The sequence below is a fragment of the Loxodonta africana genome, chromosome 8 (assembly GCF_030014295.1).
Source record: "Loxodonta africana isolate mLoxAfr1 chromosome 8, mLoxAfr1.hap2, whole genome shotgun sequence".
NCBI classification, from domain to species: Eukaryota; Metazoa; Chordata; class Mammalia; order Proboscidea; family Elephantidae; genus Loxodonta; species Loxodonta africana.
The window spans coordinates 60,086,971-60,108,097 of NC_087349.1; the positions used below are offsets into that span (position 1 = coordinate 60,086,971).

At 37.7% G+C, this 21,127-nt stretch overlaps 1 protein-coding gene across 7 annotated transcripts in view; it reads left to right on the forward strand.

Annotated features, from left to right (window-relative positions):
- Positions 1–12,407, forward strand: part of GTPBP10 (GTP binding protein 10) — a 31,053-nt gene extending 18,646 nt beyond the window's left edge. For 6 of the 7 annotated variants that reach the window (XM_010587284.3, XM_003407156.4, XM_023544447.2 and 3 more), the window contains 4 exons: positions 578–685; positions 1,246–1,323; positions 4,237–4,360; positions 6,858–12,407. In XM_010587284.3, coding sequence (XP_010585586.1) covers positions 578–685; positions 1,246–1,323; positions 4,237–4,360; positions 6,858–7,105 — 558 coding nt within the window. In that variant the 3' untranslated portion in view covers positions 7,106–12,407. The remainder of the gene's footprint in view (positions 1–577; positions 686–1,245; positions 1,324–4,236; positions 4,361–6,857) is intronic. The other variant, XM_023544449.2, reaches the window with a different exon arrangement.
- The last annotated feature ends 8,720 nt before the right edge of the window (positions 12,408–21,127 follow it).

Below are 21,127 nucleotides of genomic sequence, written 5' to 3' on the forward strand. Positions count from 1 at the left end.
TTATATGTGACAGACTGATTGGATTTGTAAACGTTCACTTGAAGCTTAATAAAAGTTAAAAAAAAAAAAAAAAGAGTAGGACACTATGTTCTTTTAATGGTTAATAATCCTCCTGGTATAATATGAACAAGGAGAAGAACCACAAAAAAAAAAAAAAATAGAATTTAACTTACAACTACAGAGCTATACTTAGTAAATGCCTGTTCATTTGAAATCTTTGTACATTTTTAAGAATTTAGATTGTAAAAGTTGAAATCCTGTGAAAAGTTCATATTGAACAATATATGAAATTCTGATGACAATTATTTGCTTGTATTTGCTTGATAAATGTTAAACTAATCCCTAAAATCCCTAGATTGTTAGATTAGTAAGTAAAAATAGGACTGTAATTAACCGATAACAAAGAATTTTAGTTTTTAACACATCTTTGCCATAAATGAACCTTGGCTTTTCCAAAGATGAAATGGTAATCACAAATTAGGAGCTGTTTATATTTGAAATATCATGAAAAATTTTGGTTGTGATTGTACTTGTTTTTATATTTTGTCTTTTTCATCAAACCATTTAACTCTATTAGATATCAGTAGCTGATCTTCCAGGCTTAATAGAAGGAGCACATATGAACAAAGGAATGGGCCACAAATTCCTGAAGCATATAGAAAGAACTAAACAGCTACTTTTTGTTGTAAGTCATATGCATACCAATTTAATGTTCAAATGAATATGAAAATCAGTGAATTTAGTTTTCTTAGAAATTTTTTGTGATGACAAGATTTAAAGGTAATTAGTGGTAGCATATGTTACTCTGATAACTCGGTTCATATGGGGGTCACACAGTAAGTAATTTTTGTTTACACTGTGGAGATGACATGTCATTGTTGAAGTTACTGCATCAGATATAACTTGGACTGTACTTGTCAAGATTTAATCTGTTAAAATTTCCAATATACTGTATTGCATAGTATCCATGTCTTCATCGATGGTACTAAAGTTATATATGAGATTATATCAGTATAAATTGTTTTATCTTTACTAGCTTCTCATTTTATTAACGACTCATTTTACCAGAATAATTATAATTACCCTGACAACTCAATTTTTCTTATTTATTTTGAATTCCTGAAATTACCAGTATAGATTGAGGAAATATTTTTAGCTTGAGAGGCTAAAACATTTCAAACATGGAAGTGTATAGTTGTGGCTCTTACGTTAAAGGCTGTCTCTTTCTCTGTTTTTTTTTTTTAGGTTGATATTTCTGGATTTCAGCTTTCTTCCCAAACTCAATACAGAACTGCCTTTGAAACCATAATACTACTTACAAAAGTAGGTTTCCAGCTTTTCTATGTTTTGTATCTGGTCTAATACATAAGCATGTAGGGCTATATGAAATAACATATGATAGTTAGAATAATGACATATCCCACCTCTGCTTTTTAGATTTGATGGCAGTTAAAGAATTGGCCGTACTTGGTCTCTCCAGTTCCTCAGCATCTGCCTATTCCTCACATGATTGCAGTCTATAAAGCCCTCTTTGATTCTAAATCCTTGGTAGATATTTCCCAGATTTTTTCTTCCTTGAACTCTCAAACATTTGACACAATGACTGTCTCTCTCCTTGAAACATTCTCCTTTCTTGGCTTCATGAACCATGGTCTTCTAGCTTTATTCCTACTTCTTAGGCTGTTTTTCAGCTTACTTTTTAGGCTCTTATCTGTTCATCCTTAAAGCATCATTCTTCAGTGTTCTGTCCTAAACCTCTTGTGTAATTTTACCCACTTCTGTCTGTTCGGGGCAGTTCTACTCTGTCCTGTAGGGTTGCTGTGAGTCGGAATCGACTCTATGGCAGTGGGTTTGGTTTTTGGTGTTTTGGTTGTTTCTGTTAAGGACCCTTGGGGTACAGCAGTTACGTGCTCCGCAGCTAACCAAAAGGTTGGATATTCGAATCTACCTAGTTGCTCCACAGGAGAAAACACCTGGTGATCTGCTCCTGTAGAGGTTACAGCCCAGAAAACTCTATGGGGACAGTTCTACTCTGTCAGATTGGGTAGCTATGAGTTGAAATTTGACTCAGTAGCACCTAACAATAGCAGTTGCTTCTGTTATGTTAATATGCTGAAGGCTCTGAAATCTGTATCTGAAACCCAGATCCTTTGATTGAGCTTCAGACCTACTGGACATCTTTGATTGGGTGTCCTATGAAGACCTTAAACTTATATATAAGCTGAATTCATTTTTCATTCCTCCCCAGCCTCCTCCAGAACTTTACTGGGTGGTTGTCTTAATTCCATCTTCCTTACCACGTATATCTATATCCTAAATATTCCAGAACTCCATCTATTTGCCTTCATCCACACTTTTATATCATCATCCCCTTTCACTGGAATGTTAGAACTCCTTTCTGTCTGGTCTCTCTGCTTCTAGCCTCACTTCTCTCCACTCCGTTTTTTATGTGGCAGCCCGAGTGATCTTTGTGGAAGAACCAAGCTGATGTCTACTCCCTATTTCAAACACTTCAGTGGTCCTCCATTGCTTTTAGGTTAAAGTTTGAACTGAATATGGTTTATGAGCTTTGGCAGGGCCGAAGCCCTGTCTCTCTAGGTTCATCACTCACTACTTCGTGTTTCCCCGCTCTGTTACATTCTGTGTTCCAGCCGTATCAGCTTTGCTTTCTCTCCAATACACCATGATGCCTCTCACTCCAGGAATTTCCTATTTCCTTTGCCAGGGGGACTTTCTTCTTCCTAACTCTTACTTGCTGGCTAATTTATAATTCATTCTTCAAGTCTCATCTTAGATTTTGACCCCCTCAGGAATTCTGCCCTGCCTCTACTAATCTGAGTTAGGCTCCTTTTGTGCTACTACAGCACCCCACATATCCCTGGCATAGAACTCATCAAACTCAATTGTAAATGCCTAATTTATTGCTTATTTCGACGGCAGTGGGGGGATGAGGAGAGGAAAATATATCCTGTTCGATAAGTATTTTTAAACAATAATAATGGCTAACATTTACTGAGTGATTACTGTGTGCCAAGCCCTTTACATGAATTATCTCTTTTAATCTTCACAAAATTTGCTCAGGTAGGTAACTGCCCTCCTTGCCACTGCCCCTCCTCAACCCGTCCCTTCCCCCAGCATCATGCTTGCGAAATGTAATACTAATTGCCCAAATTCAGAAAGCTAAGTGATAGAGCCAATTCTTACTCTGGCAGTTTGATTATAGGGCTTATACTCTTGAGCACCACAAATCTCTTTGAGAGTATTGAGATCAGGAAATCAGCAGGTAATGGACCACAAGTACTGCAGCCTTCACCAGATTGAGTCCGGCACAACAAGATGGTACCCAGCTACCCCTACTGACTGCTCTGACAGGGATCACAATAGAGGGTCCTAAATAGGGCTGGAGAAAAATGTAGAACAAAATTCTAACTCACACAAAAAAAGACTAGACTTACTGGTCTGACAGAGACTGGAGAAATCCACAGTGTGGCCCCTGGACACACTTTAGCTTGGCAATGAAGTCACTCCTGAGGTTCACCCTTTAGCCAAAGATTTGAAAGAATTGGCCCATAAAACAAAACGAGAAACAGACACTCCAGCCCAGGGGCAAGGACGAGAAGTCAGGAGGGGACAGGAAAGCTGGTAGTGGGGAACCCAAGGTTGAGAAGGGGAGAGTGTTGATATGTTGTGGGGTTGGCAACCAATGTCACAAAACAATATGTGTATTATTTGTTAAATAAGAAGCTAGTTTGCTCTACAAACCTTCATCTAAAGTACAATAGAAAAAAATTAAAAAGAAATTATCAGATATATCAGAAGTATAAAAAAGTGAGCCATTTTCCATTAGAGAAGCTGTAGTGAATGTAATGAACTTTTAGAATCACATTGCATCCTATCGCAGCAATGTTTCTCAACCAGAGGCAATTTTGTTACCTCTCCCCCTTCCCCGAATGTCCCTATGATTTTATCTGTGTGCTTTATAGAAGTCCTGTTATCTGTAGTTGTAGGCACAAAATTTTCTCTAGGATGTCATGTGTCACACTCAAATGATCTAACCAGCAAGCATTTTCTGAATTTGTTAATCGGTTTTGTGATTGTTGGGAGTTAACTGCATTTCAGAGATGTGAATGGATTATAGATTACACAGGCTTCTAAAGAAAGACATTACTAAATAAGTAATTCATATTGATAACTTTATAAAATTATTTGCGTTTTCTTTTTTTTTTTGGTTTAAAGGAGTTGGAGTTGTACAAAGAGGAACTTCAAACAAAGCCTGCACTTCTGGCAGTTAATAAAATGGATTTGCCAGATGCCCCAAATAAATTCCAGGAACTGATGAACCAACTCCAGAATCCTAAAGGTAAACCCATTCATTCATTTTCTTCACATATAATGACTACTACATGCAGAGACTGCTGCTAAGTGCTACAGTGGGGAAAAAAAAGAAACTGACGGTTTCTATTCTTAAAAACTTGTGTTTGAAAAAAGAATGTATACCATATGAAACATTTAAATAACATTGTAACATAATTACTGTCAAGTTCCAGAATGTGTCATATGATAGTAAATTAGAGGAGACAAGATAAAAGAAAGATTAATATGAGCTAAAGAATGTAGGTTTCAAAAAGAAGTAAAGCTTAAATTGGGCTCTTAAAGAGTGAATAGGATTTGGATAACAAGAGGAAAAAGCATTTACCTGTGAGGTGTTTCAGTTTAATGAACATGTTTCACAAGTTGTAGAACTTTTGGTTCCCCTAACCCGTTTCCATTGAGTCGATTCTGACTCATAGTGACCCTATAGGACAGGGTAAAACTGACCCATAGAGTTGCCAAGGCTGTAATCTTCTACCAAAGCAGATTGCTACATCTTTCTCTTGTGGAGCGACTGGTGGGTTTGAACCGCCAACCTTTCGGTTAGCAGCTGAAGGGTTAACCGCTTTGCTACCAGGGCTCCTTCTGGTTCCCAAAGCCAAAAAAACTAAACCCACTGCTGTCAAGTTGATTCCAACTCATAATGACCCCATAAGGTTTCCAAGGCTGTAAATCTCTATGAAAGCAGACTGCCACATCTTTCTTCTTTGGAGCCACTGGTGGTTTCAAACTGCCGACCTTTGGATTAGCAGTTGATCATTTAACCACTGCACCACCAGGGCTCCTTATGGTCCCCCCATTTATAGTTTATACTTAAACTATGGTCCCCCTAGTACCTCATAATTTTAAAACAGCCAATAGTTCTAAAGAGGTGTGTTTCTTTGCAACCCCAACTAGTCTCTGGAGAGTATTAGGCTTCCAGTAAGAACTTGAGTACTCCTATGGATGTGTGACACAAAAAAATACATGCTGTCACTACAAAAGGATTTATTTGTTTGAAGTTTATTCCCAAATAGACCACTTTGTGTAAAGGAACTAAAAGCGACTCTGCACAATTTTGACTATTGACCTTTGTAGATTACCCTCAATCCTACAGTGATGATACTTTCATTTTTCTGAGTCTAGTACAGGACTGCTTGCAAAAATGCAGAAAAGTACGGTACATGATAAGTGAGCAACAGGTTGTTAAATAGTACTGATATCTGTATGTTTTTTTTCCTTGGGATAAAAATTAGGGGAAATAGGTTGTGGTGTGCTAGAACTAGGAGACAGCACCTGGAGGTCCTTCTTCCCTTCTCAAAAACGTCTCCCCTGCTTATTTTACTTTTTGGAGCTGCCCTTGAGTTAATAGGTTCCTTTTGGGGTATAAATACACCCTGAGATTGTTAAATGCCTAGGCTTCACATCTCAGTGTTGTTTGCTTTAATAAGGTTATTAGATCCATTTGCTAGTTGGTCTTGGAGAAAAAGGAATTTTCAGAGGAAGCACAAGGAGGGAGGATAACTCAAAAGTCTGTGACTGTTCTGCACCATCATAAAATGAAATGTGCCCCAGTGATGATTCCTGAATTGGGCTTTCTCAGCTTCCTTGAGGACCTACGAATCTTAGGAACCAGAATCCCTCTGGGCTTGTCCAGTCTCTTTCAGTCCAGCCTTTCCAGTTCATATCAGTGCTAACCCATCTAATTAGTATGCCTGCCCTTCCCTTGCCTTGGCTGCAGGAAAAAAGAAAAAGAATTTAACAGATGTCAGGCCCTGAGGGGCATGGATTCAACTCATCTGATATGCTCTCCCCTTGAATTCTCTCCACACCTTTTTCGTTTTATTACGGATCCTAGCATCAGTGATGATAAGCCTATTCTTTGGGAAAGTTAAAGGACTCCTGTGTACTGAGACAAGCCAGGCTGTCCTAAATTATAAGTAGTTTTATTTATTTTTTACACAAAGGTTCTTTTAAAGATTCTATGTTGCCTTATCACAGTGGTCCAAAAAAAGCAAAATCTTACCTGATTCATCTACTGTTTTTGTTCTTAATTTTGTTTGAAATAGAGTCATCCAACAATGGTTACTAAGCATCTATCATGTATCCCTGGGTGGTATAAATGGTTAATGCACTAGGGTGCTAACCAAAAGGTTGAAGGTTCAAGTTCCTCCAGAATCACCTCAGAATAAAGGACTGGTGATCTTCCAGAAAATCACCATTGAAAAGCCTATGAAGCGCAGTTCTACTCTGACACGCGTGGAGACACCATGCATCGTAATCGAGTTGACAACAACTGGTGATGGTGGTAGGTCGTGTGCCAGAAATCTTACCATTGTCACTAGTGAGTGAAAACCAAAAGTTCTAAGAGCTCATTAGAGAGAGAAGAGAAAAGGAAATCAAATGCTGTTTTATGCTGCCTGGTTCACAAACCAAACCTTTAACATAGCTTTGAGTTACTTTCAAAGACAATGAAAATTAGCTTAGCTTTGTGTCCTTTGTTTCAGATTTTCTGCACTTGCTTGCAAAAAACATGATTCCAGAGAGGACTATGGAGTTCCAACACATCATTCCAGTCTCTGCAATTACTGGAGAAGGAATTGAAGAGCTAAAGAACTGTATAAGAAAATCACTGGATGAACAAGCTAACCAGGAAAATGATGCATACCATAAGAAACAGTTGCTTAATTTAAGAATATCCGATATAGTATCGTATAGTGAGCCATCATCACATCATGCTAGTACTGGTTCCTGAGTGGATATAATTTAAATCTATTCAAAATGGTATGAATTTGTGTTAATTTAAAAGTTTTTCATAGACATGTATTTTTTGACCATTATTAGCAATCTTCTGATACATGCGCCATCATTTAAGAATGATACCTTTTTAAGCTGTTCTGTTATTTTTTAAGGAAGTCAACAATAAGAACATGACAGTTTATACATCCATGGTCAATCATTAACTACCTATAATAATATCATTGTCATCCCTTTATGTATGATACTTCTGTTGAGATCATTTCAAAGAATTATGTAAAAAGATTCCCTAGAATATTATTAGAATCAGCAATTAGTATTTTTATTTACTCTTTCATGTTACTCGTTGCTCTAATGTTATAATACTGTTTTTTAAAAAGTGCAAAACTCTGTCCTTGAACTTAAGTCCATAAATAACCAAGATCACTGATAAACAGAAACGAGCAGACAGATATTTGTGACTTGAACTTTTAGAAGAGTTTTCTTTCTCAAGCTTAATAGTTTTTTTTTCCCTTCCATCGAAAGAGATTGGTATATATGCTTGTTTTTTGGGTCCTAGTCTGCTTCATTATCCAACTTGATATTTTAGTAAAGAGAATAAATAGGAAGTACAGACATTAAACAGTATTACCAGTCATCAGTATATTCTCATTTTTTCCCCAGTTTTTTAATCTCGGCTTGATTGAGATGTAATTCAGCTACCATACAATTTAAAGTATATAATTCTGTGGTTTTTAGTATATTCACAGAGTTGTTCAATCATTTCCACTTTCTAATATTTTTATCACCCAAAAAGAAACCCTATACTCTTTTAACTGTTACCTTCCAAACCCCTATCCCACCACCCTAGCCAACCACTAATCAGCTTTGTGTCTTTACAGATTGTCTGTTCTGGACATTTCATATAGTCATATACTATGTGGTCTTTTGTGACTGGCATCTTTCACTTAGCATAGTGTTTTCGAGGTTCATTCGTGTAGCATGTATCAATGCTTCATTCTTCTCTATGACTGAATATTCCATTGTATAGATACACCACATTTTGTTTATCCATTCATCAATTGATGGATATTTGGGTTGTTGCCAGTTTTTGGCTATAATAAATAATGTTGCCATGGGCATTTGTGTACAGGTTTTTGTGTGATAATATTTTTTTTGTGGGGGGGAGGTGTATACATAAGATTGGATTTGCTGGCTCACACGGTAACTCAATATTTAACATTTTGAACACCTGTCAGACTGTTTTCCAAAGTGGCTGCACCATTTGTGTACCTACCAGCAGTATAAAAGGATTACAGTTACTTAGCGTCCTTGTCAACACTTGTTATTATCAGTCTATTTGAATATAGCCATTGAGTATTTAGGAGTTCCTGGGTGGTGCAAACAGTTAAGCACTTGGCTTCTAACCAAAAGATTGGTGGTTTGAACCTACCCAGAAGTGTGGCAGAAGAAAGTCCTGCCTGTCTACTTCCAAAAGATTTCAGCCACTGAAAACCCTATGAAGCACAGGTCTACTCTGAAACACATGGGGCTGCCTTGAGTTGAACTGACTCGACAGTTTTTTAATTGGGTGTTTAGTAGTTTCTCATTGTAGCCTTAACTTGCATTTCCCTGTTAACTAATGATGTTGAGCATCTTTTCATGAGCTTATTGGCCATTTGTGTATCTTCTTTGGAGAAATATCTATTCAGATCCTTTGCCTATTTTTTAATTATTTATCTTTATTATTGAGTTGTAATATTTCTTTGTAAATTCAGATAAATGCTTTATAGATGTTTTCATCCATTCTGTAGTTTGTCTTGTCATTATTTCAGTGTCCTGTGATGCACTATAGTGTTTTAGTTTTGATGCAGTCCCACTTATCTCTGTTTTCTTGTATGGCTTGTGTTTCTAGAGTCATATCTAAGAAATTATTGCCAAATTCAAGGTCACAAAGATTCTATCCCTACCTATAGTTTCTCTTATATAAGTTTTAACTGTTGTGTTTAGGTCTTTGACCTATTATGCGTTGATTTTTATGTATGGTGTAAGGGAGGGGTCTGACTTATTTTGCATGTGACCGTCCAGTTGTTCCAGTACCATTTGTTAGTGACCATGGGTATATGGGGTTTATTTCTACATTCTCAATTCTGTTCCTTTGGTCTCTTTGCCTGTCCTTATGCCAGTACCATACTGTCTTGATTACTGTTGCTTTGGAAATCAGGAAATGTGAATTTCTTAACTTTGTTCTTCCTTTTCAAGATTGGTTTGGTGATTCTGGGTTCCTTGCAATTCTGCAATTCCGTATAATTTTAGAATCAGCTTGCCAGTTTCTACAAAGAGGTTAGGTAGGATTCTGATAGGGATTGCATTGGACCTGTAGATCATTGAGGAATATTATCATCTTAACAGTATTACTTATCCTCATTCATGAACATGGGATATCTTTCCATTTGTTTAGATCTTTAATTTCCTTTAACAGCGTTTTGTAGTTTTCAGAGTATAAGTCCTAGACTTCTGTTAAATTATTCCTAAGTATTTAATTCTTTTTGATACTAATGTATATTGAATTGTTTCTTAACAATTTAATGAACAGTTGATCGTTGTGTTTAGAAATATAGTTGCTTTTTGTATATTGATCTTGTATTGTGTGATCTTGCTGAACTTCTTAGTTCTAATAGTTTTTAGTAGAGTACTTAGTATTTTCTGTATACAAGATCGTGTCATTTGCAAATAAAGATGGTTTTATTTCTTTCCAACCTGAATGCCTTAATTTCCTTTTCTTACCTAATTGCCTTGGATAGAAACTCCTGTGTAAGATTGAATGGAAGTGGTGAGAGTATCCATGTCTTATTCCTGATCTTAGGGGGATAGCATTCAGTCTTTCACCATGTGGTATGATAGTAGCTGTGGTTTTTATAGATGTTCTGTATCTCGTTGAGGAAGTTCTCTTCTATTTGTAGTTTGCTAAGTGTTTTTATGTTGAAAGGGTCTTGGATTTTGTCATATACTTTTTCTATGTCTTGAGATGATCATGTGGTTTTAGTTTTCATTCTTCTGATATAGTGTATTAAACATTAATTGATACGGCGGCTCAACATTTGATTGTCTGCTAACCAAAAGGTTGGCCATTTGAACCCATCCACTGGCAGCCTGCTTTCATAAAGATTACAACTGAGAAAACTGTATAACACAGTTCTGCTCTGTCACGTGGGGTCACTGTGAGTTGAAAATTGACAGCACACAACAGCAACAACAAACCAAATTTGCATTCCTGGGTTAAATCTCAATTGGTCATAGTATGTAATCCTTTTTGTATGTTGCTAGATTTGGTTTCTGGTATTCAGTTGAAGATGTTTGTTTCTGTATCATAAGGGGTATTGGTCTGTAGTTTCTTTTCTTGTGAGGTCTTTGACTTTGATATCAATAAAATACTGGCTTTACAGATTTGAGCAGTGTTCCCTCCTCTTCTATTATTTAGAAGAGTTTATGCTTCGTGAAAGAATGATCATATGTTCTGAATTTAAATTTCTTCTAATTTTATGAGTGACTTTTTAACAAGCGTTGTTGTTGTTAGGTGGTGTCGAGTCGGTCCTGGCTTATAGCGACCCTCTGTACAACAGAACAAAACACTGCCTGGTCCTGCGCCATCCTCACAATTGTTGTTATGCTTGAGCCCATTGTTGGAGTCACTGTGTCAGTTTACCTTGTCGCGGGTCTTCCTCTTTTTCACTTACCCTCTACTTTACCAAGCATGATGTCCTTCACCAGGGACTGATCCCTCTTAATAACATGTCCAAAGTATGTAAGATGCAGTCTCGCCATCCTTGCTTCCAAGGAGCATTCTGGTTGTACTTCTTCCAAGACAGATTTGTTCATTCTTTTGGCAGTCCATGGTATATTCACTATTCTTCTCCAACACCACAATTTCAAGGTGTCAATTCTTCAGTCTTCCTTATTCACCATCGAGTTTTCACATGCATATGAGGCGATTGAAAACACCATGGCTTGGGTCAGGCACGCCTTAGTCTTCAAGGGGACATCTTTGCTTTTCAACACTTTCAAGAGGTCTTTTGCGGGAGATTTGCCTAATGCAAGGCATCTTTTGATTTCTTGACAGCCGCTTTCATGGGTGTTGATTGTGAATCCAAGTAAAATGAAATCCTTGACAGCTTTAATCTTTCCTCCATGTATCATGATGTTGCTTATTGGTCCAGTTGTGAGGATTTGTGTTTTCTCTATGTTGAGATGTAATCCATACTGAAGGCTGTGGTCTTTATCTTCATCAGTAGGTACTTCAAGTCCGCTTCACTTTCAGCAAGCAAGGTTATGTCATCTGTGTATTGCAGGTTGTTAATGAGTCTTCCTCCAATCCAGATGTCGTGTTCTTCATATAGTCCAGCTCTTCAGATTATTTACTTGGCATACAGATTGAATTATTATTGTTATTTCACTTTATGTGTTATGTTTTCTATTCCCCATTCCCAACTCCCATCACAGTCCTCAGATCACTAGCTGTGCCTGCATTTCTTTTTTTCTTCATTGCACAGATATTTACTGAGTGTCTCCCATTTGCCAGGCACCATGCAGGGTGTTGTATGTACAGTGTTGAAGAGAACAGACAGGACCCGCTCCCCACAAAAATCTCACACCAAGTAGCAGAAACTGCAGGGGGATCCTATAGCTGGTTCCACTTTACAACAAAGGATAACAGCAGGGAAAAGGGATTGAGATTTGAACATCTCTGCTCATCGTGGTGACTGTGTTTCATATTCAATATGTTTTACACTTGTAACTTCCGGTTCCATTTCTTTTCTCTTTTTATGTCCTAAATATAAGAAAGTAACATTAGCAAAGTTTAATTAGGTGAATTTTAAAAAGTTCTGAAATCCGAATCTTATTTTATGTTGTGGTAAAGAATAGTAGATGTGCACATCATGTGTGTTGCGGATTAAAAGGAATGGTGCCTTATCTGCTTTCTCAGTAATGCTCCATGGCCAACTGAAGCGTTTTCTTAGGTGACTTACTAAAATCTTCCATTATTAGTATATTCTAGCTACTGATTGTGTACTCTGCGTACCTTTTTCAGACAGTTGATTTTTATTCTTAACAAAAGGAAGAACATGAATCTTTTATTTTATGAAAAATAATTTTTTTTAAGATTTATTTTGAAATATATTTTTTAGTGTCATTTCAGGTGCATTTTATTTTGTCCTAATGCAGGACTTCTTCATTTGTACCTTTCAGAATATGTTTTTTAAAATATACTTGTAACACTTGATTATTATGTTATTGGATAACCAGAGTATCAGTTTGTTATACGTTGTGAATTTTTACTGAATCCAGTAGCTCTTGCAGAGCTCCTGTTTCAGGTTTATTTACCATCAGAAATTACAAATTTGCACTACCAGACACTGTCAAGTATTAAGCCAATTGTACTGCAAACTCAGCCTGTGTTGTTCTTTTTGTGGTAGGTTGCTGTTGAGTAGATTCTGACTCATAGTGACCCTGTAGAACAGAGTAGAACTGGTCCGTAGGGTTTCTTCCAAGGAGCAGCTGGTGGATTCGAACTGCCAGCTGTTTGCTTAGCAGCCAAGTTCTCAGTCATTGCACCACCCGGGCTTCTTTTGTGGTGTATATCCATATTATTCTTATTTATCATATCAAGATGAACTTTAATTAAAGGTTTTGTTTTTTTATTCTTAACTATTTTTAAATGGTAAACATGTATTACCTATCTAATCACAGGGGAAAAAACTGCTTTCATAATGGAAAACATCGGGTTAAGGCTATTTTATTTCAGGTTATCCAGTTTTGTTATAAAGTTATGTGTCTTTTCATTTATCTCAGTATTTATTTGTTTTAGGAAGATGGAGGTTAGAGATTACTTTGAGAAAGTCAGTGAAAGCTATAGCTTTCTTCTCGCCAAAAATGGTCCTAAACACATTTGTGTTTCCTAAGCAGTTTCACAGGGTTTGCCAGGTTCAGATTAAAATCCAGTTAGCAAAGATAAGGTCTATCTAGAAATTTGTAATATCATTAAGGTACATGAAAAAAAAAATATTTCAAAGCAACAGTATAAATATGCTCACAAATCATAGCTAACAAGTGAAAATTAGCAATAGTATAAATTATAAACCTTACAAAAAGATAACCTTATTTCAAAAATACTCTTTGTTTAAAGACAAAGTCTTGAAATGTGTGTTTTTAAACCTTTAGGAGTATTTCAAATTTGACCTAAATCCATCCCTCTATATGGAAGAGATTAGTGAAACAAGCCCAGAAATTTTTTTTGAGTATGGTCTGTGCTGGTAATCAGAATAAGTAACATGGTAATATGCAGTATGCCGAGGGTTTCATATGTATCAACGCATTTAGGCACTACACTATGTAGATTCCTAGTGATTATTTCCTAAAGTAGTTCATGGGTACATGGGTGTTTATTTATTTTATCTTTTTGAATGTCTAAAATATTTTATAATTAAAAAACATATAGAAAAAAGGATAGTCTTTGCCCTATAAAAGTTTATAACTCAGGAATTAAACAAGCTAAACATAATTGATATAAAATGTTAGTTACATTATTTACTGCAAGAGTAAATAATAATGAAAAATAAACAGCTTTTTTAAATCAAGTAGATATTTGAGAAAGATAATTTTTTGTTTGCTTGTTTTCTAATTGGAGCTTGGGAAGTAGGGAGAAAATATCAGGACAATCTCTTTAGCTTTGAAGTGCATGTCACTAGCAAACTGAAAGAAGAAAAAGCAAACTCAAGCGGTAGAAATGAGAATGGAGAAAGGAAAGAAAAATACGTATGTTGAAAAGTGGTAGAATGTCCTTCTGGATAGCTCAGGACTAAGCACGTTGTGGGTTTACTACCTCACATTGGCTATCGTAAGGATAAAAAAAGCCAGAGGCAGTTTCAACTACTATTTATGGCCATAACCAACCACTAATTTTAGGCAATTCTAATTTGGTTTTTCTGTTTCTCATTATGACAGTGGCTTAATTAATAGTTGTTGGGTACTTGGAAGACTTCAGAGGAAGGAATCACTGTTGCATATATTATTAATGTGTTTATAATATAAATTAAATCCTTCGGGAGGCCCAGATACCAAGCTATGTGAAACGTAGCTATTATCTGAATCACGTCCTTTGAAATACTTGGAATTTGAAGAATAGGATGTGCAGTTGATAGTATAACGAATTTTGGAGCAATATATGACAAGGTAGTTTTTTCTGTTTATTTTGTAAGCCCTGAGTGCATTGATAGTGAAAGCAAAGGACAAAACCTTTCTTTGTTCATGGCATGTGTTTCAGTATATTTTTCTTGAAATTCCCAATGTCTCCTGACCAGTCCCTTCATTTTCTGTTCGTTATCAAACATTGGTATTTCTATAAAAGGCTTTAAGAAAACCATGGCGTAATTTTCTCATATTAAGAAAAAGGCATGATTATAAACCTAAAATGTAACTTCAGCCTTATTTTTATATGGTTTGCTACAAATTGAGGGAGATTTGAGAATGTTTGAAATCAAAGGCAAACATTGAGTAAAAGCTTATGGCTTTGGATGGATTTGAAACATAATTAAATGACAGTAAATAAAAGCCTCTGGTCAACCAAATCCTAATGAGGGGAAATAAGAGGACAGTATGATATTCAGCCTCACTTAAAAAACAAATCTTTCCATGCACTGGTACCACTTCTGAGTCTAGAGAAATTATAAGAATGATACAGTAAGCACACATGGCCTTTCCTATAAAAATGTGAACCAGAAAAACTGATCTGTCCCCAAAAATCATTGATATTATAATGCCAGATTTGTCACTCATCAAAAGTTTAACATACAGGTTTCTTTTTAAAAATAGTACTGGGGGGTGGCAGGCATGGTAAAAGACAAAGATTTAAAACACCTGAATACAATTACTGGGAAAAAAACCTAAAATTGTTCTACTGGTAGATTATTTTGTACAATCCCCTCCCTCCCTGTCTGCATTAGTAACCGTTGCCGTCGAGTCAATTCTGACTCATAGCGACCCTATAGGACAGAGTAGAACTGCCCCATCAGGTTTCCAAGGAATGCCTGGTGGATTCAAACTGCTCACCTTTTGGTTAGCAGCTGTAGCTGTTAATCACTACACCACCAGGGTTTCCAGCTACGTTAAAGATTAGAAACAAATGTGCTGTCATCCGACCTATTTTCTAATTGATTACCTCTCGAAGCCAGTGTTTGGAGGTCCTAAAGCACACTTTCCTAACAGTTGTAAAAGTGAAGGGTGTGTTTGATTTCCTCAAAACCTTCTTTCCTTCCTTCCTTCCTTTGCTATTCCCAAATCCATTTGTATATGGGGAGTTTTTTTTTTTTTTTCCATTGATCTATGTTTGTTGAACGTCAGTCATGGAATTGGACTGGTGAGATGCAGCTAACATAAAAAGGGAACAATTATGTAAGTTATTTATACTTTGAAGTTGATGAATTGTATAGTTTAGAACTGCCCTGGTTTTTTAGGCTTTAATCTTTGCAGGAACAGATCACCAAGTCTTTTCGAGCTGCTGGTGAGTTTAAACCGACAACTTCAGTTAGCAGCCTAGTGTTTAGGCATTGCACCACTAGGGCCCCTGGGATTAAATTAGATAAACCATAAAAAAGCCTAGTGCCTGGTATGTAATAAGTCTTCAGTGTTATATATTATTTTTTTATTTGGCATTAGTATATATGTAAGGAGATTGTTCACCTATGGTTTTGTGAAAAGATGAGGTTTGCACTAGGATTGCTACAGTTGTTCATAGTAGATAAAGAGCAAGTAGATATGTCAAAGGAAGATTTGGAAGAACTTAGTTCATGTTTTGGGTAAAAGGTATGAAGACAATATCAAAGAAAATCAAAACTACTAACAAAATAAGGAATAATGGGAGACTTTCGTTGTTGCATGGATTCTGACTCATAGTAACCCTATAGGACAGAGCCGAACTGCCCTATAGGGTTTCCCAGGCTGAAGTTTTTGTGGGAGCAGATTGTAAGGTCTTTTCTCCCATGGAACAGCCGGTGGGTTCGAACTGCCATGAAGCTGTTAGGGGATACAATAATTAATTTGTATTTGGAACATGCTGAAATCGAAGGAATAGCAGTCAACCACATAAGCTGGTAATTAGAAATACTGCTAAACTTGTGGAAAGTTTTGGCCAGAGTTGGGGATTTAGAGAGAGAGAAATCGGGTTGCCCTCTCAGGAAGTTTTTAGTGACAGTGTGAGGGGAGCCTAGAACCTTTACATTAATAATTAATTGGGAGTAAGAAGGAGGAAGTGAAAGCAACAGGTGGACAGGGAACTAAGCAGATAAACTAGAAAAGAAGTAGGAATATTGATGTCTCCAAAGAAAAAGAGCTTTAGGGGGAAGAAAAAAAAAAGTGGTTAGTCACGTACAGTGGGGACCTGAGGGGGCAGAAGAGAAAAGATGCCTTTGGATTTAGCCAGAAAGATGTTAGTGGTGACTCTGGTAGGCAGAATAATGTTTTCCCAAATATGTCCACATGCTAATCTCCAGAATCAGTAAATATGCTATGTTACCTAGTGCTGTTAAAACAGAAATACTACAAATGGATGGCTTTAACAAACTGTAATTTGTTCTCTCACAGTCCAGGAGGTTAGAAGGCCGAATTCAGAGCTCCAGCTGCAAGGGAAGGCTTTTTCTCTGTGTTGGCTTTGGAGGAAGGTCCTTGTCATCAGTCTTGCCATGAATCTAGGAGTTTCTCAGCACAGGGGCCATGGCTCCAAAGGATGTGCTCTTCTCCTGGCTCTTCTTTCTTGGTTGTACTTCGCTTATCCATGCCAAGAACATTTTTCCACCACCCAGTGTTATCTTTTCCATGTAATTACTGCCTTAGTTATCTAATGCTGCTATGACAGAAACATAAGTAGGTTGCTTTAACAGACAGAAATTTATTTTCTCACAGTTTAGAAGGCTAGAAGTTGGAATTTGGGGTTCTGGCTCTACGGGAAGTCTTTCTGTCTCTGACAGCTCTGGAGGAAGGTCCTTGTGTCCTCTGAACTTCTGCTCCTGGGAGATCTTCATGTGCCTTGGCATCTCCTTTTCCCCATCTCTGCTTGCTCCATTTATCTCTTGTATCTCAGGATATACCCTACACTAATCTTGCCTCGTTAACATAAAAAAGAACTTATTCCCAAATGGTATTATAATCACAGGCATAGAAGTAAGGATTTACAACACATATTATACACAATTCAATCCATAACAATTACATTTCATGATGGCTATTGCAATATTGAGGAGTCCTGGTGGTGCAATGCAGCCCTATAGCGCAGTGGTTAAGTGGCTGCTAACCAAAAGGTCAGCAGTTCAAATCCACCAGTTACTCCTTGGAAACCCTATGGGGCAATTCTCTGTCCTATAGGGTCACTATGAGTCAGAACCAACTCTGCAGCAACGGGTATGGTTTTTACTGGTTTGGTGGCGCAGTGGTTAGAGCAATCAACTGCTAACTAAAAGGTCGATGGTTCAAAACCACCAGCGGCTCCACAGGAGTAAGATGCGACAGTCTGCTTCTGTAGAGATTTACAGCCTTGGAAACCCTATTGGGTCGCTATGAGTTGGCATCCACTCGACAGCAGTGGGTTTGGTTTGGTTTGGGTTGCAATATTGAAGGATTCTGCGGGCAAACTATTGAATGACATGGGAGGCCTCAAAAGAAAATGGAAGGAAGTCACTGTACGAAAAAGAATTGGTCAGTGTTCAGACATTTCAGGAGGTATCATATGATTAAGAACAGATGGTATTAAAGGAAGAAGTCCCAGATGCACTGAAGGCACTGGCAAAAAACAAGCCTCCAGAAATTGACAGAATACCAATTGAGATGTTTGAACAAGCAGATGCAACACTGGAGGTGCTCACTCATGTATGCCAAGAAATTTGGAAGACACATACCTGGCCAACCAACTGAAAGAGATCCATATTTATGCCCATTCCAAAGAAAAGTGATCCAAGAGAAGGTGGAAATTACTGAACAATATTATTAATATAACACACAAGTAAAACTTTGCTGAAGATCATTAAAAAACAATTGCAGCAGTAGATAGACATTCAAGCCAGATTGAGAAGAGGATGTGAAACGAGAGATATCATTGCTGATTTCAGATGGATCTTGACTGAAAGCAGAGAATACCAGAAGGATGTTTATGTGTGTTTTATTGACCATGCAAAGACATTTCACTGTGTGGATCATAACAAGTTATGGATAACATTGCAAAGAATGGGGATTCTGGAACACTTAATTGTCCTTATGCAGAACCTGTACATAGCCCAAGAGACAGTCATTCCAACAGAACAAGGGGATACTGCATGGTTTAAAATCATGGAAGGTCTGTGTCAGGGTTGTATCCTTTCACCATACTTATTCAATCTGTATGCTGACATAATCCAAGAAGCTAGAATATGAGAAGAAGAGCACAATACCAGGATTGGTGGAAGACTTATCAACAACCTGTGGTATGCAGATGACACAACCTTGCTTGCTGAATGTGAAGAGGACTTGAAGCACTTATTGATGAAGATCAAAGACTATAGCCTTCAGTATGGATTACACCTGAACACAAAACAAAAATCCGCACAACTGGACCAATAAGCAACATTGTGATAAACGGAGAGAAAATTGAAGTTGTCAAGGATTTCATTTTACTTGAATCCACAGTCAACGCCCATGGAAACAGCAGCCAAGGAATCAAAGATGCATTTCATTGGCAAATCTGCTGCAAAAGACCTCTTTAAAGTGTTGAAAAGCAAAGATGTCACTTTGAGGACTACGGGGCACCTGGCCCAAGCCATGATATTTTCAATTGTCTCATATGAATGCCAAAAGTGGGCAATGAATAAGGAAGACCTAAGAATTGATGCCTTTGAATTGTGTTGTTGGTGAAGAATATTGAAGGTACCATGGATTGCCAGCAGAACCAACAAGTCTGTCTGGAAAGTAGTACAGTGGTTCTTGGAAGTGAGCATGGTGAGACTTCATCTCATGTAGTTTGAACACATTTTCGGGAGAGACCAGTCCCTGGAGGACATCGTGGTAAAGTAGAGGGTCATGGAAAATGAGGAAGACCCTCGATGAGATAGATTGACACAGTGGCTGCAACAATGGGCTTAAAGATAACAAAGATTGTGAGGATGGCGCAGGACCAGGCAGTGCTTTGTTCTGTAGTACATAGGTGGCTATGAGTCGGAATCAACCTGATGGCACCTAATGATGACAGCAATGGTGTAGGATTTTTTCTGGTCTTAGACAATCTTACCCAGCTTCTGATGCGGTATGGCAAATGAAAAGTGGTTTGCAGTGAACAGACTCTTTTTCCCCTTTTCCATTACTAACAAATAGTCCCATCATTACTGGAACAACGAAAAATGGAAAATAATATTAGCAACCACGTATAGTCCTTATTGAGTCCTGGTGGCATAGTCGTTAAGTGCTTGACTGCTAATGGAAAGGTCAGCGGTTCGAACCCACCAGGCATCCACAGGAGAAAGATGTGGCAGGCTATTTCTGTAAAGATTTAATCCATTGTCGCCGAGTCGATTCTGACTCTTAGCAATCCTATAGGACAGAGTAGAACTGCCACATAGGGTTTTCCGGGTAGACTCAAACTGCGTACCTTTTGGTATAGCAGCCAAGCTCTTAACCACTAAGCCACCAGGGCTCCCTCTGTAAAGATTACATCGTTGGAAACTTTGTGGGGCTGTTGTCGTCTGTCCTGTATGGTGGCTATGTGACAAAATAGACTCCAGACAGAGGTGGTTTTTGTTTGTTTTTATAGTCCTTATGAGTCAGAATTGACTCAACGCAACAGCAGTGGGTTTAGTCCTTATTGTGTGCCAGGCACTGTTGTAGACTTCTCTGTATATAAAAACCCATTGCAGTCAAGTCGATTCTGCCTCATGGCAACTTTATAGGACAGAGTAGAACTGCCCCATATGGTTTTCAAGGAGTGGCTGGAGGATTCCAACTCCTGACCTTTTGGTTAGCAGCCAAGCTCTTAACCACTTCACCACCAGGGCTCCTCTCTATGTATAGTAACTAATTTTAATTTTCACCATAATTTTCTGATGTAGATACCATGGACTGCCAAAGGAACAAACAAATCTGTCTTAGAAGAAGTACAACCAGAATGCTCCTTAGAAACAAGAATGGCAAGACTGCGTCTTAGATATTTTGGACATGTTGTCAGGACGCATCAGTCCCTGGAGAAGGACATCATGCTTGGCAGAGTACAGGGTCAGGGGAAAAGAGGAAGAGCCTCAATGAGGTGGATTGACCCAGTGGCTGCAACAATGAGCTCAAGCATAAGGATTGTAAGGATGGCTCAGGACCAGGCAGTGTTTCCTTCTGTTGTGCCTAGGGTCGCTATGAGTCGAAACCAACTTGCTGGCACCTAACAACAACAACAAATAATTTTTACAGATGAGACAGGCACAAAAAAAGGTTAACTTGCCCAAGGTCATAGCTGCCTAGTGGAAAACTGATACTGCTTCCCGATCCTTTTACTTTTAAAATGTTCAAAGCTCCAAAGAGCTTGAAGGAATAGTATAATGAACACCCACTCTTTTCTTAGATTCAGCAATTGTCAATATTTCCCACATTTACTTTAATTCCACTTGTGTGTGTAATCATGTAAAAGTAAGTTATAGTCATCATGACACTTAGGCATTTTTTTTTAATCAGCTACTCACCGACATAAGATTTTACAGTTGCGAGAAGCAAACAGGGTCAGAGTTAGTTGGAGTATGTGTCCCGCAGTTTATATTAAGTCACTTAATTCTCAAAACAACCCAATGATGTAGGTAATCTTATTATCTCCGTTTTACAAATAACGTCAGACACAGGCTAGCCAGGCAACTTGCTCAGGGTCAGCCAAATGTAGGTAACAGTACCCCATATAAACCTACGCGGTCTAGTTCTGGAAGTTTGGCCACTTACACACTTCCTGCTTCGGTAATGTTTTGTGGGAAAACAGTCTGGATTTAAGATTTTCTGC